Below are 14,246 nucleotides of genomic sequence, written 5' to 3'. Positions count from 1 at the left end.
TTCAAGCTTGGATTGGAACGCTTAAGAATTGGCAACCTCTGTCAGTTACCCAAGCATATTTCATCAAAGACAGACTACCTTTGATATTAGATTAGATCCAAATTCTCTAAGGTCGAATCAATCTGGCTTATCACGAATTTAAAGCACGTGACCTTAATTAGGAGGCTGAATATTTCAGGGAAGCTGGAATACCAGAGGAGATTATCCCAGCAGTGGTAGCGGTAGCGGTAGCGATTACTAAGATACCTTTAGCGATTTCAAAGATAGATTTAAAAGGTTCTGTTTGGCCAGAAAAACGACATTACTTTTCGGAACCTCCAGCCAACTTCTTAGCACACCGTAATCGGTTTCGGTCCTATGGCATCAACGGAGAGTGCTTCGAGAGATTTCAGGCTCAGACCAGAACAGTTGTCTGAGCTGCATGATCCGAAATCGCTTTCGGCGTTTGACAGCTTGTTTGACCACGATTCTGCCAACCTTTGCAAGTATTTGCAGACGGATGCCGTTAAGGGCTTAACTATACAAGATGAAGACGTGACGCAAACATCGCGATACGAGCTGTACGGCGACAACAGGATTCCACAACGCAAGGCCAAGCCTTTCTGGAGGCTAGCCTGGGAGGCATTTCAAGACCAAACAATGATTTTACTATCGGTTGCAGCGGTAGTGTCATTTGCCCTGGGTCTTTACGAAACTTTGGGCCAACCAGCAGAGTACGATCATGAGGGTAAGAAAATCACCAAAGTTGACTGGGTCGAAGGTGTAGCTATCATGATTGCTGTCCTGGTGGTCATTTTAGTGGGCTCGGCAAACGACTACCAAAAAGAACGCCAGTTTGCACGTCTCAACGAGAAAAAAAGCGATCGCGAAATCGTGGTACTGAGAGGGGGCGATGAGCACCTTATTTCCATTCATGATTTGTTAGTTGGCGATCTAATCACCCTGCAAACAGGTGATGTTGTCCCCGCTGACTGCATTCTTGTCGACGGAAATTGTGCGTGTGACGAGTCTGCCTTGACTGGTGAGTCTGAAACGATAAAGAAGATATCCCTGGAGTTAGCGTTCAATAAATATAAAGAGCTTTCAGAAAATGATGCGGGCATCGACATTGGCGGACGCTTCAAGGGTGAAAAGGTTCCAGATCCGTTACTCATTTCAGGGTCGAAGCTTCTGTCCGGTCTGGGACGGGCCGTAGTTACTTCAGTAGGAGTAAACTCGATCAATGGAAGAACGCTAATGGCGTTAAAGGTAGAGCCAGAGTCTACTCCGTTGCAGGAAAGACTTGACGGACTCGCCAACAGTATTTCTGTTTACGGATCGGTTGCAGCTCTCATACTGTTCATCATCCTTTTTGGTCGATTTTTGTCTTATTTGCCTTCGGGCAAAAGGTATCACGATTTAACACCGGCGCAAAAGGGCTCTAAGTTCATGAATATCTTTATCACCGCAGTCACGGTTATAGTTGTGGCCGTCCCTGAGGGTTTACCTCTAGCTGTAACATTAGCTCTTGCTTTTGCAACGACGCGAATGACCAAGGATGGTAATCTTGTCAGGGTTCTTAGAGCTTGCGAAACAATGGGTTCGGCCACTGCAGTCTGCTCTGATAAAACAGGTACTTTGACCGAAAATAGGATGACGGTGGTAAGAGGATTTATAGGAACCACCTCTTTTGACGGTGCTGAATCTTTGGAATCTTATGAGTCTTCTACCGAGGAGAGAGATGTTGAAGACGCTTTGGCTACGGCTTGTGACGAGAAGGTGAAAAAGAATGTTCTCATTAACATCGCCCTCAACTCCACCGCTTTTGAGAATAAGCAAGTTACAGAAGAAGCTGAATCGCATGAAAATCCTTTCCATAAATCGGCGAGATCTTTGTTTCCCTGGAGTCGCAATAATAAACAAAAGGCTAGCACTCAGAATGATCTCATCGATACCATTGACAGCGTACAGAAAGAACCATTTATTGGCTCCAAGACCGAAACAGCTCTACTTTCGTTTGCCAAGAAAGATTTAGGAATGACTGACCTGCACGGTTTGAGAGATGATCCGCAGCGCTTGGGCATCGAGAAAATAGTTCAGATTATACCTTTCGAAAGCTCGAGAAAATGGGGAGGTATAGTAACCAGAAACGAGGACGGCCTTTATCGATTCTATATCAAAGGTGCCGCAGAGTTGGTATTGAAAAGATGTAAGAAGATAAACGATTCTGCTGGCAATACAGGTGTTCTGACCCCTGAGGCACTTGAGGACAAAGGCGAAACTATACGAAATTTAGCAGCAGATGCCCTAAGAGCCATATCCCTTGCTCATCAAGATTTCCCTAATTGTCATAGTTGGCCACCTGAGCATTTGAAAGATAACATTGATTCTACTATCGCCTCACCAGAACTCATTTTCGGTCAGGACCAAAGACAAGATGTACCCTCAGGCACTTTCAATACGACAGTGTCCTGTGAAGATGAGGGTTTTACTTTAGATGCGATCGTTGGGATTCAAGATCCGCTTCGAAAGGGCGTAAAAAAGTCGGTTGAACAATGCCAGAAAGCAGGCGTGACAGTTAGAATGGTAACAGGCGACAACATTTTGACTGCTACTGCTATCGCGAGAAATTGCAGCATTCTATCACCGGAGGAGAGCAAGGATCCTGACAGCGCAATGGAAGGACCCAAGTTCCGTAAGCTTTCTCCGAAGGAGCGCATACGAATCCTGCCGAAACTTCGGGTTCTTGCCAGATCTTCACCAGAAGACAAAAGGGTCCTAGTTGAAACTTTGAAAAAGATGGGTGACGTGGTGGGTGTCACAGGTGATGGCACCAATGATGCTCCCGCTTTAAAGTTGGCAGATGTTGGATTTTCTATGGGTATTACGGGAACTGAAGTTGCGAGAGAGGCTTCTGATATTATCTTAATGACTGATGATTTCTCTGCGATTGTTAATGCTATTAAATGGGGTAGATGTGTTTCTACGTCAATCAAAAAGTTTATCCAATTCCAGCTCACCGTCAATATCACCGCTGTTGTGTTGACATTTGTTTCTGCTATCGCCTCAAGTGAGGAGAGTTCTGTGTTAACTGCAGTACAATTGCTCTGGGTTAACCTGATTATGGACACATTAGCTGCACTTGCGTTGGCTACCGATAAGCCAGATGAGCATATCCTCGAGCGTAAACCAAAGGGACGTGATGCTGTTTTGATTGCAGTCTCGACATGGAAGATGATTTTAGGTCAGGCCGCTCTGCAGCTTACCGTAACATTCACCTTGCATTTCGCGGGAGCGAAAATATTCTTTCCTCATAAGAAAACCCTGACGGGCCACGAATTACAGCAGCTAAATGCCATGACCTTCAACACATTTGTCTGGCTACAGTTTTTTAAGCTGATAGTGACCAGAAAACTCGACGAGGCTGACGGTATCCGAAAGGTGCGTGACAGGGTTACGGCGTCAAACTTGGATTTTTTCCAGGATCTCTTCCGCAACTATTACTTCCTAGCAATCATTGGTTTTATTGGAGGGTTTCAGGTTCTTATTATGTTCGTCGGAGGCGCTGCCTTTTCTATCGCCAGACAAACACCCGCTATGTGGGCCACTGCTGTGATATGCGGTCTACTCTCCCTCCCTGTCGGTGTTCTGATCCGTATAATTCCTGATGAGTGGGTCCTCAAAGTATTCCCAGTTAAATTGGTGAATGCTATCCTTTACATCCTAGGTTTCAAGTTCCTAAAAAAATCCGGCAGAAAGTCAGAAGATGAAGAGTCTTTACTATGCCAAGATGGTGATGCCACACTCGTCAGCTCTTCAGCTTTTGAAAGAGCAAAAAACGAGATGACTCTGGCTAAAGGTCATTGTGTTGAGGGGAATAGGTTGAATCCGATTCATGCATTTAAAAAGTGGAGGCGGAGCAATTCATCGACGGGATCTGAGCTTGAAGATCATTCTTTCATCGCCTCCGTAACTATGGTGCCTACCTTGGTAGGAGGTGCTGTGGGCGGTTTTTCCCACATATCTGCCAATGAAAACGATGACCTCGACAAGAAGTCGACTTGAAGCATAGCTAGTTAGCTTTGTATTGGAGACTAAACGCGCTCGTTAACTCGAACTTGTAATATAAATATCTATGCGCACATTAATATTTTGGGTCTAATTAGAGAAATGATGGGTCAATGTCTTTCTTCTGGAGATACTGTTCGGCTTCTGCTCGGATGCGATCTACAAAAACGTCGTATGCGGAACCGAATTTTTTTAAGCACTGGAAAGCTTGCCTGAGCTCTTCGTAATTTAGCACTTTGTTCAAAAGCTCATCGTTCCGACTTGTTGGTGACTCTTCTGCTACACATTCCCTGAAATCTGCGCTCAGAGCATCCCCTAATACTCTTAAAGAGTCTTCAAAGTCAGATAAGGTCACGGTTTGGGGAATCTCGTCCTCACCGATACCTTCAAATGAAGCGATCACTATGGCTCGGAGGTCCGCAAGACAGTTTGAAATTTCGACCAGTCTATTTTTTATCAAATTTAGATCTTGCAATTCTTGCATTGTACTTGTGCTGCCCTGGCCCTTTGACTTGAGATTTTCCAGCTCCGTATCGACTTTTGAGATGCCCTCCTTCAGGTCTTTGACAGATTTGCTCAAGGTGTCCAAATAATATTGAAGCTTCGTAGTGCGTTCGATCTCTGTATTAGCGTTGGTGTAAGTCAAAAGTTCTGTCGGCGTCCTAAGCTTATGAATCTTTGACTCCAATTGTGTAGTCAATCGATCTGTATAAAGATCTAGCCTGGATAGAAGAGATGATGCTACAGATTGAAGGTTCTTGATTTGTTCGTCTGGCGATAGAAGTAAATCCACGAATCCAAATGGTAAGAACTGCTCATCGAAAAACATGTTTAAAATTTCATCATTACCGGATAAAGTTGAACTGGACATTAGCCACGTATGAGCTTGACGTAACGTTGTGCAGCGCTTGGTTTACACAACCTTTTGATGGCTTCGATTTGGTCTAATGAAAGGACTGAACGCAGACGGTCACGTATACAAGCGTATACAATGACAAATACTCTCACGATTAAGTTTGGGACATGTCCACCCGCGATCACAGGTAGCTTCACCACTAGATAACTGCCCCGCCCGCGGCCAAAAAAGGCTGCCCGTGGTTACCCATCCTCACCCCTGGTTTTATAGATGATCAAGAGGTCATCAATAACGGCTCTGATTGCAGTTGGAAGAGGATTGAGATGCGAGAGTTCGCGGAAGAAAAACTCCGTTACGTTATCTTTAGCATACCCTTTGCCATTGCTTCATTCCACTTCAATTTATCCCAAAAAAAATTCCACCGTTGCAGATTGTTCTCACTGGTAGAGGAAGACTTAGCCGGCTTTGAGTTTATAACATACCAGACGAAGGTAAAAACCGCTATCCTTCATGATTATGAAGAGTTCTCGCCTAAATTATCGAATAGTAGCACAACTAATTATTTCTTATCCGATCTACTCTTTGTCGGATGATTTTCCAAAATCATCAACATCCCACATTGCATCGACTCTGCTAAATTTCCGAACGTGGTAGCGGTTACATTGGCCACACTAGCCACGCTTACTGCTATGATGTTGTTTTATACTGATACTATGTTCATAGTATCAAGTACCATTTCATGTCAAACGTATGTGGTTCAAGAACTGGGTCGGCTTTACGCGTCTCATCTGATACGCGTAATAAAATAATTTATGTAAAAATACATATATTACATGATGCAGTTGACCCAAAACGCCATCCAACAGTTCCTTGACGAACGAACGACATATAAAACCTGATTTAGCTCGATCCAAACGGACGTGAGAATAATAGGCTATGTCTAATGTGCAATTAAGCGAGGGCGTTATTCGTTCCATTTTCACGAATGTCGAGAAATACCACAATCCAACAGGTGGAATCTTTCAGTGCCATAGAACACGGAAAAATGATCCTTCTGTTCAGCCTAACAGGAAAAATCTGATTGTGATTTCGGATGGTGTGGTAAGAGTGAAGGCCTTGCTGAGAAATGAAGCAGTTCGTAAGGCACGCGAAATGGAATTGAACGTGGGAGACACATTCCAAATGACGCGTGGAGAGCCTGCTATCGTGAAAGAAAAGAAGAAGTACGTAGTGCTCATTGATGACATTGAGATTTTAGAGCGTGGTGCCGAACTTGTTAATCCGGGGTCTGATCTTATCGACACTTATCTCAGTGCTCATCCTGGAGAAGTGGTGTCGTTAGACGAGCCTGTCCAACAAGGAGCTCCAACTGCGATACCTCAGCCACCCCAACAGCCACCCCAACAGCCACCTCAACAGTATCAGAATACCCCACAATATGCCCCCCAGCAGAACCAGTATGGCGGTGGAAAAAATGGCACCATACAACCCACTTCGTCACAGAAAAGTAGGCCCATCTTTGCCATCGAACAGCTTTCTCCTTACCAAAATATGTGGACTATCAAAGCGAGAGTGTCATTCAAAGGTGACATCAAGACTTGGAGTAATCAGAAGGGTGAAGGAAAACTGTTTAACGTTAATCTGCTGGATACTTCAGGCGAAATTAGAGCAACAGCATTCAACGACAACGCTGTGAAGTACTACGAGCTTCTACAAGAGGGTAGGGTGTACTACGTTTCCAAGGCGCGTATTCAGCCTTCAAAGCCCCAATTTTCCAACCTGTCACATCCTTATGAACTGCAACTAGACCGCGACACAGTAATTGAAGAATGTTACGATGAAGTTGATGTTCCCAAAATGAATTTCAGTCTTGTAAAAGTGAACGCTGTGGAGACAATGGAAGCTAGTTCAACTATCGACGTACTGGGGATTATTCAAACTGTTAATCCACCTTTTGAAATAACATCGAAAGCCGGAAAAAGGTTCGATCGTCGTGATATTATTCTCGTGGATGATACAAATTATTCAGTGAATGTAGGATTATGGGGGAAGCAAGCTCTTGATTTCAATTTACCCGAGGGCTCGGTTATCGCCATTAAGGGCGGGCGTATCACCGATTTCAACGGGAAAGGCTTGTCCATTGGGTTCAACAGCACGCTGCACCCTAACCCAGAGATACCTGAAGCTTATGCGCTAAAAGGGTGGTTTGATTCCACTGGACGCAGTCAACAGTTCCATTCGTTGAAGCAAGAACCTGCTGCAGGTGGTGGCAACAAAGCCAAGTTTATTGCAGAACGCATAACTATTGCTAAAGCTCAAGCCGAGAACCTTGGAATGAGTGAAAAAGGTGATTACTTCAACATTAGAGCCGCGGTAAATTTTTTGAAGGTTGACAATTTTGCCTATCCTGCTTGTGCAAACGAAGGGTGTAACAAAAAGGTCATCCAAAACTCTGATGGCTCCTGGAGATGCGAGAAATGCGATGCTGACCACGAAAAACCACAGTGGCGGTATATGCTGACAGTATCTGTACTTGATGAAACAGGGCAACTATGGATGACATTGTTCAACGAGCAAGCGGAGCTTTTGATGGGTACAGATGCCAGCACTTTGATCGATTTGAAAGACAATGATGCCGACGAGTTCACGAGGGCCACTCAGAAGATACAGATGTATCAGTACGACTTCAGGATACGGGCTAGAGAAGATCACTACAACGATCAAACGCGCATACGGTATTCAGCTGCAAACGTCCACTCTTTGAGTTACAAAGCTGAGGCCGATTTTCTGGCCGAAGAACTAGGAAAAGTGTTTTTGAGCTAGTGAATGATCCTCTGCTCTGCGATTCAGGTCTTGCGTGGAGCTAGGCATCGGTGGCTTATCGTCAGATAAACACCAACTCCTTGGCCTTCAGTTCCAACTTTAGAGCGAAGAACGGCCATCACAGAAAGACAGACCCCTTCAAACTTGTTCACAATGATAGTTATGTAATCAATTTTTTGGATATTTTAGTAGTGAAATTTGGACTTCACCTAATTCATCAAGGCCAGGGAGCATGGGAACAGTGGCTGGGCCCAGTGGGTTCTTGGATGGCAGCAGTCTCATAGTAGTCTAATTCGTATTGTTTTGCTCATGTCATACATCCTCACCTTCGAGGTTTAATCATCAATCTTCGATCTTTTTAACATTAACTGATGAAAATTGAAATGAGATACTACAAGTAGAGAAGCATCACCAATTGAATTCAACAGCACTGTCCGCGAGCATTACCACATTGGGATACTGAGATCTGCGTTTGTTAGTTTCGCTGATAAAGAACAGATGTGGACTCGCTAGCTTATTTTGTTGTGTTCCACTTACTATCAGCCATATGAAAGTAATCAAGAGACGTCGATCTATCAAATCTTGCAAGTATTGTTACGATCACAAGCTGAAATGTTCGAAAGAGCAGCCATGTTTGAATTGTAAAAGACATGGGAAACTAGCTCTATGTATGTACGGATTTGATAAAGAGCCGCACCCAGCTATTCCTCCACCTGCTCTCAATTTAGACAACAATGCATTGTTCGCTAGGTCAGCAACCAAAAAAATGCCGACAGTGGCACCTAATCGTCCAGGTCCCTATTATCCCTTTTTGCTGGAGGCTCAACAGGTAAGTTCTCTGGGGCTGCGTGACAAAGATTCAGCGAATCGCCCCGATATGAAAAGAAATGCCATTACTCGCTTCAACTCTCTTGACGAAGCTAAGATGTCAATGGATGCGATTTTGGATATGGTGCCTGAGAGTAAGGCGTCTATGAGTCTGTTGGTTGACAATTACTTTTATCGCATTAACCCAATAATACCTCTTCTAGATCGAGATGCGACGCTGAAACAGGTAAAGTCCTTCTACGAATTGCGCCAATCTGGAAAAAAGGTTGCTGCACGCGATTGTATCATAATGTTTACGATACTTTTCACTGTTTCTTATGTGCACGTCGCAGAAGGCCAAATTCCTGACCTTCTTCTCTGCAACAGATACTACGCAGCATTTCAGGCTCTGCTAACTTACGACTCATATCCTTATGAAACTTCAGTCGCCGCGGTGCAAGGCGCGTTGATTGTAAACTTTGTGGTGGATCCAAACATGACTAACGCTGTCGCCCTCTCGGCGGTTCTCCTTCGACACATTCAGAAATTGGGCGTTCACAAGCAGATAGGACTGCTCTCTAGCGAAACGGACGGCCTCAAAATTCACTTACAGGCGTTGTGGCATTTTGTTCTTTACCTTGAAGGATCCTCATCCGTAGTTGCAGGGCTTCCATTTATGCACACGGCACAAGCATTCGATTGTGTAGATTTGCCAGGAAATGAAGCAAGTGCCGCTATAGCTCATATGGCGTTCGCTAATGGAAGGTTTCTTATCAATAGAATGTTTCGCGTGATAATGATGTACAAAGATACGGGCACCGTGCCAGTGGACGACGCGCTTGTCACTGTTCGGAACGGTTTCGGGAAATTGAGCAACCAGGTCGAGGAGCTCTGTGCCAAAATTGAGAGTCTAAAAAAAGGAGAGGCAGTCTACTTTATAAGCACTCTTAGAGTGTTTTTATTGAGGGCTTTTCTCAGGTTTGAAGCTCTCTTCTCCTCGAACTCGGTGAGACATCAACCTGTAACGGAGAATCACGACCGAGATTCTAATTTCTTTCAAGTCGTAGACCGTGTTTTACAATCTGGAACGATAACAAGCAAAGAGACAGTCGAGCTTTCTGCCTTATTATTATTTTACACCCTCAGACGTCTTGGTGTAGGGAATTGTCCCAGGTTTGCATGGTACTCGAAAGGTTCTACGGTAATGCAATATCTTTTCATCCTTTTGAAAGCCATCAGCCAAGAACCTACTGAATCATACAGTGTCAGCATTTCGAACCTTGCGTATCCCGTCGTTCTCTCAGAGGATATTGTGGAGTGTATAAGCACCGATGCTGTCAATTTCAAGTACGTCCTAGTAGAGGAGCTCTTCAGCTTGCTCGAAACAAAACTGGCTCCACTTTGGGATGATCGAGATCTTGACTGTTTCCTCCTTTTACGGTCAGTCAAAGACAGGGTGTGGGAGCTGAACAAAGAATATATCGGTCGTAGTAAAGCGAGCTTTGAGTCCTTGAGAGCATGCGATTTGTTTCGGGTATATCAATTTGAAACTCGAACGGGCGGTATTCAAAGTTCGGAAAATGACACGCAACAGTGGGAATTTTGCAATAAGACTATTGATGCAGAAAATGTAATGAGATGGTTGTCAGAATTATGAGCTCTGGCTACGGGGACACAATACATACACTTGATCTACCTTAGCTGATTAAAAGCGTTAAGTAAAGCCGATGTGGGTTGAAGCTGCGGTTTTGGTTTTTCGAATAGTTTCCAGTACCTCAAAGTTTCGTCACCAGCTCCGGAAACTATAGTCGTACCATCGGCTGACAACGTCATGTGCAAGCCCCTGAAACTATGTCCTTTTAAAATCGCGACAGGGTCTAATGTATTACCATCCCATAGAGTCAAATTGTATTTCGAGTATCCGTGTGAAGTAACGATTTCATTCGTGTTCTTCGACCAAACCATATTGCAGACTTGTGAAGCAGCATCCATATCGTGGATCTTGCTGCCCGTTCTGACATTCCAGATTTTCAACTTTTTGTCAGCCGTACCACCACCCGTTGCCAAAGTACCCCGCTTGTGAGGAGACCATGCCATCGCTTTGACAGCTGCTGTGTGCTCAGATAGCTTCAAAGTCGGATTGCGAGAAACCCCGTCGTAAACGAAAACTAGATTATCGTTGCCGCCCGAAGCGAGCTTGTTCTCTTCTACATTCCATTTCAATCCGCAAACTTCCTGCGAATGCGAATGAAGTTCTTCGAAACACGGGGCAGGAGTTCTGACATCGCGGTGCAGAATCCTGCGGTCTCGACTCCCTGAACTCAATATGTGATTGTTCCACGACAAACAGGCAACGCGATCAATATGTCCTGGAATTGTCCTAATGCATTTTCTTTTCTCAACATCAAATATCTTAACCAAACCGTTGAGCTGCCCCACGGCCAGGTGAGAGCCCGCCCCCACCCAGCTTAAACTGGTGTACTCATCATCCGTACTTGCCAATTGGACTACGTCGTTTGTTTTATTGTCCGTCAAAAAAATGGACTTGCCTAAGGCCACAGCAAGTATATCCGTGCTTGACCAGTCTATAAGATCATAGTAAAAATCGTCCGCTAATGAAGGGGCGTCGAGAACTCTGTATGGAATTTTTGCGATTTGTCTGATTTTCTTAGTGGGCTGTAGTAGCAGTTTCTTTGAGTCAGGTCGTACTGGCGAAGCCGAGCTTGAAAATTGGCTTTGGATCAATGAAGCTGTAGACGGCCGCGAATTAGTCCTCTCACAGTAAGTAAGAAGACTGGCACCTCTGGCAGAAGTCGTGCTGGGTTTCTGGTGGTGATCGAAAACAAGTCTTCGCGGTGTTGCGGGGCTTGATAAGATTGGGGAGACGACCGAATTCCCTTCAGATGTAGCATGCGATCTTGGTGGTGTCGTAGGCTCCGGATGAGACGTCGAAGATGTATACTGGATTTTTTCTATACTATCCGCGGGCTCATTCAGGTCTTTACTGAGCTTTTCCCCAAACAGTTCGTTCTTCAAAACCGCATCAAAAGTCTCATAGGCCTCTTGCTCTTTTCTCAATTCCAATTGATTGTCCGAAAGGGACGGCTGAAGCCCAGGGAGACTCGTGGATCCTACAGAAATCATAGATCTCAAGTCCATATCGGTTCTATTGGGCAAATATCTATCTGTGTATCCCACGTTGTTTAGCCTAGGCCTTCTGACAGGAGATGACTGTGCCGATGACAGACTTGAAGTCGACCCATCTTGTTTTGACACCCGCTTGCCACTTTTCGTCCTCTGCTTCACTGGTGACGACACCGGGGTATTGCTTATGAAAGGGTTTTTGAGTCCGTTTGCCATCTCGGAGAGCTAAACTGCTGCCGCCAATCAGTTAATTTGATGGTCGAAGTGGATATTTTGTGTGACGGGACGTGGAAATCACATTACTATTCATTTATCATTATAACTGGTAACTATGCACGTCTTATAAACAATCGAAAGTTTCTAGGATCGACTTCACTTGGTAAAAAAGCATTAATGACCCGCTAAACGCTCTTTGTCCCAGTATTTTAACATCAGGATACTTTCGTAATCGGTCGGGATGACGAATCGATTGTAGTTAATTTCGTTTCCTCGTACATCGAATTTTTCGCATGTTCGAAGGTCTATCTTGACTTCCTCAGCCTGGTCGAGCTCTTGTTGCTGCTCAAGCATTCCTGCTTGATCGAATTCATCTTCCTTTTCTCTGTATTCTATACTTTCTTCGACCTCCTCAAAATCGGGAGCTAAGGCACTCCATTTTGGAGGTATTACAAGTGACCAAATGTACACATTACAAGTTTCCAATCCGTTGCTTGTGATGTACATGTGGTTGAAGTCCCAATCGATGTCCATTAGCTCTTCTTCCGCACCTTCTAAAACCCTGACCAGGGACCCAGTGCTCGTTTCCCATAGATATAGATCGCGCGCTGATGATCCATGAGCTGAAGCTACGATATATTCGGCAGAATTGCTGCTGAAGCAGATACTATTCCACTGGAGCCTATTAATGACGTCCTGGTACCGGTGCTCTAGTGTAAAATTGAACTCTGTAAGATCTGAATTGATCTCTAAGAAGTATTGTCTGATAGTCCGATCTGAAGAATTGATTGCCATGCGATCTCCTGATTGAGATATGATCAAATGCTTTGCATTCGTATAAGCAAAGCGGTATGTATGTACCAGATTTGTCTTCCGACCAGCAATGCGATAAATCTTCAACCAGCCTTTTGACGTACCTACAATTAGTAGTTCCTTGTGTATGGGGTGTACACATGCAACCAGACTATATCCGTAATCCTGATGCTGGAACTCTGTCGAGTCCTCCTCCTGACTTCTATCATGTTCACCCTGTTCTAGAACTTCAGTTGGATCTATTATTTTTTCGACAATGGGTGTAGCAGGTACGAAATCAATAACAAATGCATGTGGCTCTTCATATACAGTCCCAAAACAGCCTAAATTCCCTTCTCCACGCCATTGGCACGTCCAAATCGGTGCATTGAACTTAACAGACCGATGTGGCATCCCAGGGTTTTGCAAGTCCCATAGTTTAACGTGCCAATCCCGAGAACCAGTCAAGATGTATCGATCATCTTGCGACCACGCTATGGATTCTATCGACCTTACATGGCCACCACCTCTATTGCCCAGCATCGCAATTGGCTTGATTGTTTCCATGTCGTAGATTACAACAGCCCCATTCGAGGCGCCCATTGCTAAGTAGTCACCACCATGCGAGAACCGTAGGCAACATGTCTGTAGTGGGGTCTCAAGCGTTTGAGTTAGACGATCTGGATACTCTTTAAGAACCGTGAATGGATCTTGAAGCAGTAGGTTAGCCATTTGGTGCTTTTGGGCTCTTATATAATGATCTATGTCATGACGCGTTCTTATTGAACTTTGAAAGATTTTATTTCAGCAGCTAAATATAGGTAAACATCAAACTTCAGTTCTGACTGGAACTATAACATAAGTCGATCGAACAGCAGGCCTACAATGAAGCTAGTGGACGTAATACTTCAAGTGAGCATTTTGATGCTACTGACGCCTTTCACCAGTGCGTTCTATTACTACAGCAATGGCGGCGAACGCAAATGCTTTTACAAAGAACTGGTGGAAGGAACGTTACTTCAGGGCAAGTACAACGTGGAAGTCTACGATGAGAGTCTAAAGCTCTACAAGGCACCTACCAAGAATGAGATCTCGGTTGTTGTGGACGTTGAGGAAGTTTTTGATGACAACCACAGAGTCATGAACCCCAAAGGAGGCGCCCGTGGTGAATTCACGTTCAACGCGCTTGACTCTGGCGAGCACAAGATCTGTATACAGCCACAAGCACAAGGCTGGATGGCGAAGGTCAAAACAAAGGTTGTGATTGAGTTTGAGACTGGCTCAACTTCCAATTTTGATGTGAAAACGACCGATGGCTACAAACCTCTGCAAACTAAGATCGAGATTTTGAATGAGCGTGTTCTGGAACTAAAAAAAGAGCAGGAACTTGTCAGAGAGCGTGAAGCTATGTTTAGAAATGCTTCAGAATCTGCTAACTCCCGTGCGATGTGGTGGACGGTCTTCCAGGTTTTCATCTTGGGTGGAACGTGCGCTTGGCAATTGAGACATCTACGCACCTTTTTCGTGAAGCAAAAGATTTTGTAGGTATACAAGCACGTCG

General features: G+C 44.6%; 7 protein-coding genes across 7 annotated transcripts; 4 read left to right on the top strand and 3 right to left on the bottom strand.

Moving 5' to 3' along the window:
* Positions 1-357: 357 nt before the first annotated feature.
* Positions 358-4,044, top strand: PMC1 (LALA0S04e00760g1_1; the record flags this gene model as incomplete). Its single annotated transcript, XM_022772571.1, has 1 exon — positions 358-4,044. One exon carries the CDS (start codon positions 358-360, stop codon positions 4,042-4,044), a length of 3,687 nt encoding a protein of 1,228 aa, XP_022628023.1.
* A 97-nt stretch (positions 4,045-4,141) lies between these two features.
* On the bottom strand, positions 4,142-4,918 carry COG7 (LALA0S04e00738g1_1; the record flags this gene model as incomplete). The annotated part of the gene is made up of 1 exon (XM_022772570.1): positions 4,142-4,918. The coding sequence occupies one exon, from the start codon at positions 4,916-4,918 to the stop codon at positions 4,142-4,144; it is 777 nt and encodes a 258-aa protein (XP_022628022.1).
* Positions 4,919-5,839: 921 nt separating this feature from the next.
* RFA1 (LALA0S04e00716g1_1) lies at positions 5,840-7,726 on the top strand (the record flags this gene model as incomplete). Its single annotated transcript, XM_022772569.1, has 1 exon — positions 5,840-7,726. The coding sequence occupies one exon, from the start codon at positions 5,840-5,842 to the stop codon at positions 7,724-7,726; it is 1,887 nt and encodes a 628-aa protein (XP_022628021.1).
* A 547-nt stretch (positions 7,727-8,273) lies between these two features.
* LALA0_S04e00694g (LALA0S04e00694g1_1) lies at positions 8,274-10,190 on the top strand (the record flags this gene model as incomplete). Its single annotated transcript, XM_022772568.1, has 1 exon — positions 8,274-10,190. The coding sequence occupies one exon, from the start codon at positions 8,274-8,276 to the stop codon at positions 10,188-10,190; it is 1,917 nt and encodes a 638-aa protein (XP_022628020.1).
* A 35-nt stretch (positions 10,191-10,225) lies between these two features.
* CDH1 (LALA0S04e00672g1_1) lies at positions 10,226-11,893 on the bottom strand (the record flags this gene model as incomplete). The annotated part of the gene is made up of 1 exon (XM_022772567.1): positions 10,226-11,893. One exon carries the CDS (start codon positions 11,891-11,893, stop codon positions 10,226-10,228), a length of 1,668 nt encoding a protein of 555 aa, XP_022628019.1.
* Positions 11,894-12,067: 174 nt separating this feature from the next.
* On the bottom strand, positions 12,068-13,417 carry SWD1 (LALA0S04e00650g1_1; the record flags this gene model as incomplete). The annotated part of the gene is made up of 1 exon (XM_022772566.1): positions 12,068-13,417. One exon carries the CDS (start codon positions 13,415-13,417, stop codon positions 12,068-12,070), a length of 1,350 nt encoding a protein of 449 aa, XP_022628018.1.
* A 153-nt stretch (positions 13,418-13,570) lies between these two features.
* ERP1 (LALA0S04e00628g1_1) lies at positions 13,571-14,230 on the top strand (the record flags this gene model as incomplete). The annotated part of the gene is made up of 1 exon (XM_022772564.1): positions 13,571-14,230. The coding sequence occupies one exon, from the start codon at positions 13,571-13,573 to the stop codon at positions 14,228-14,230; it is 660 nt and encodes a 219-aa protein (XP_022628017.1).
* Positions 14,231-14,246: the final 16 nt, after the last annotated feature.

The sequence above is a fragment of the Lachancea lanzarotensis genome, scaffold LALA0S04 (genome assembly GCF_000938715.1).
Source record: "Lachancea lanzarotensis genome assembly LALA0, scaffold LALA0S04, whole genome shotgun sequence".
In the NCBI taxonomy this organism is placed as follows: domain Eukaryota; kingdom Fungi; phylum Ascomycota; class Saccharomycetes; order Saccharomycetales; family Saccharomycetaceae; genus Lachancea; species Lachancea lanzarotensis.
This window is presented reverse-complemented; position numbering and strand designations above follow the sequence as displayed.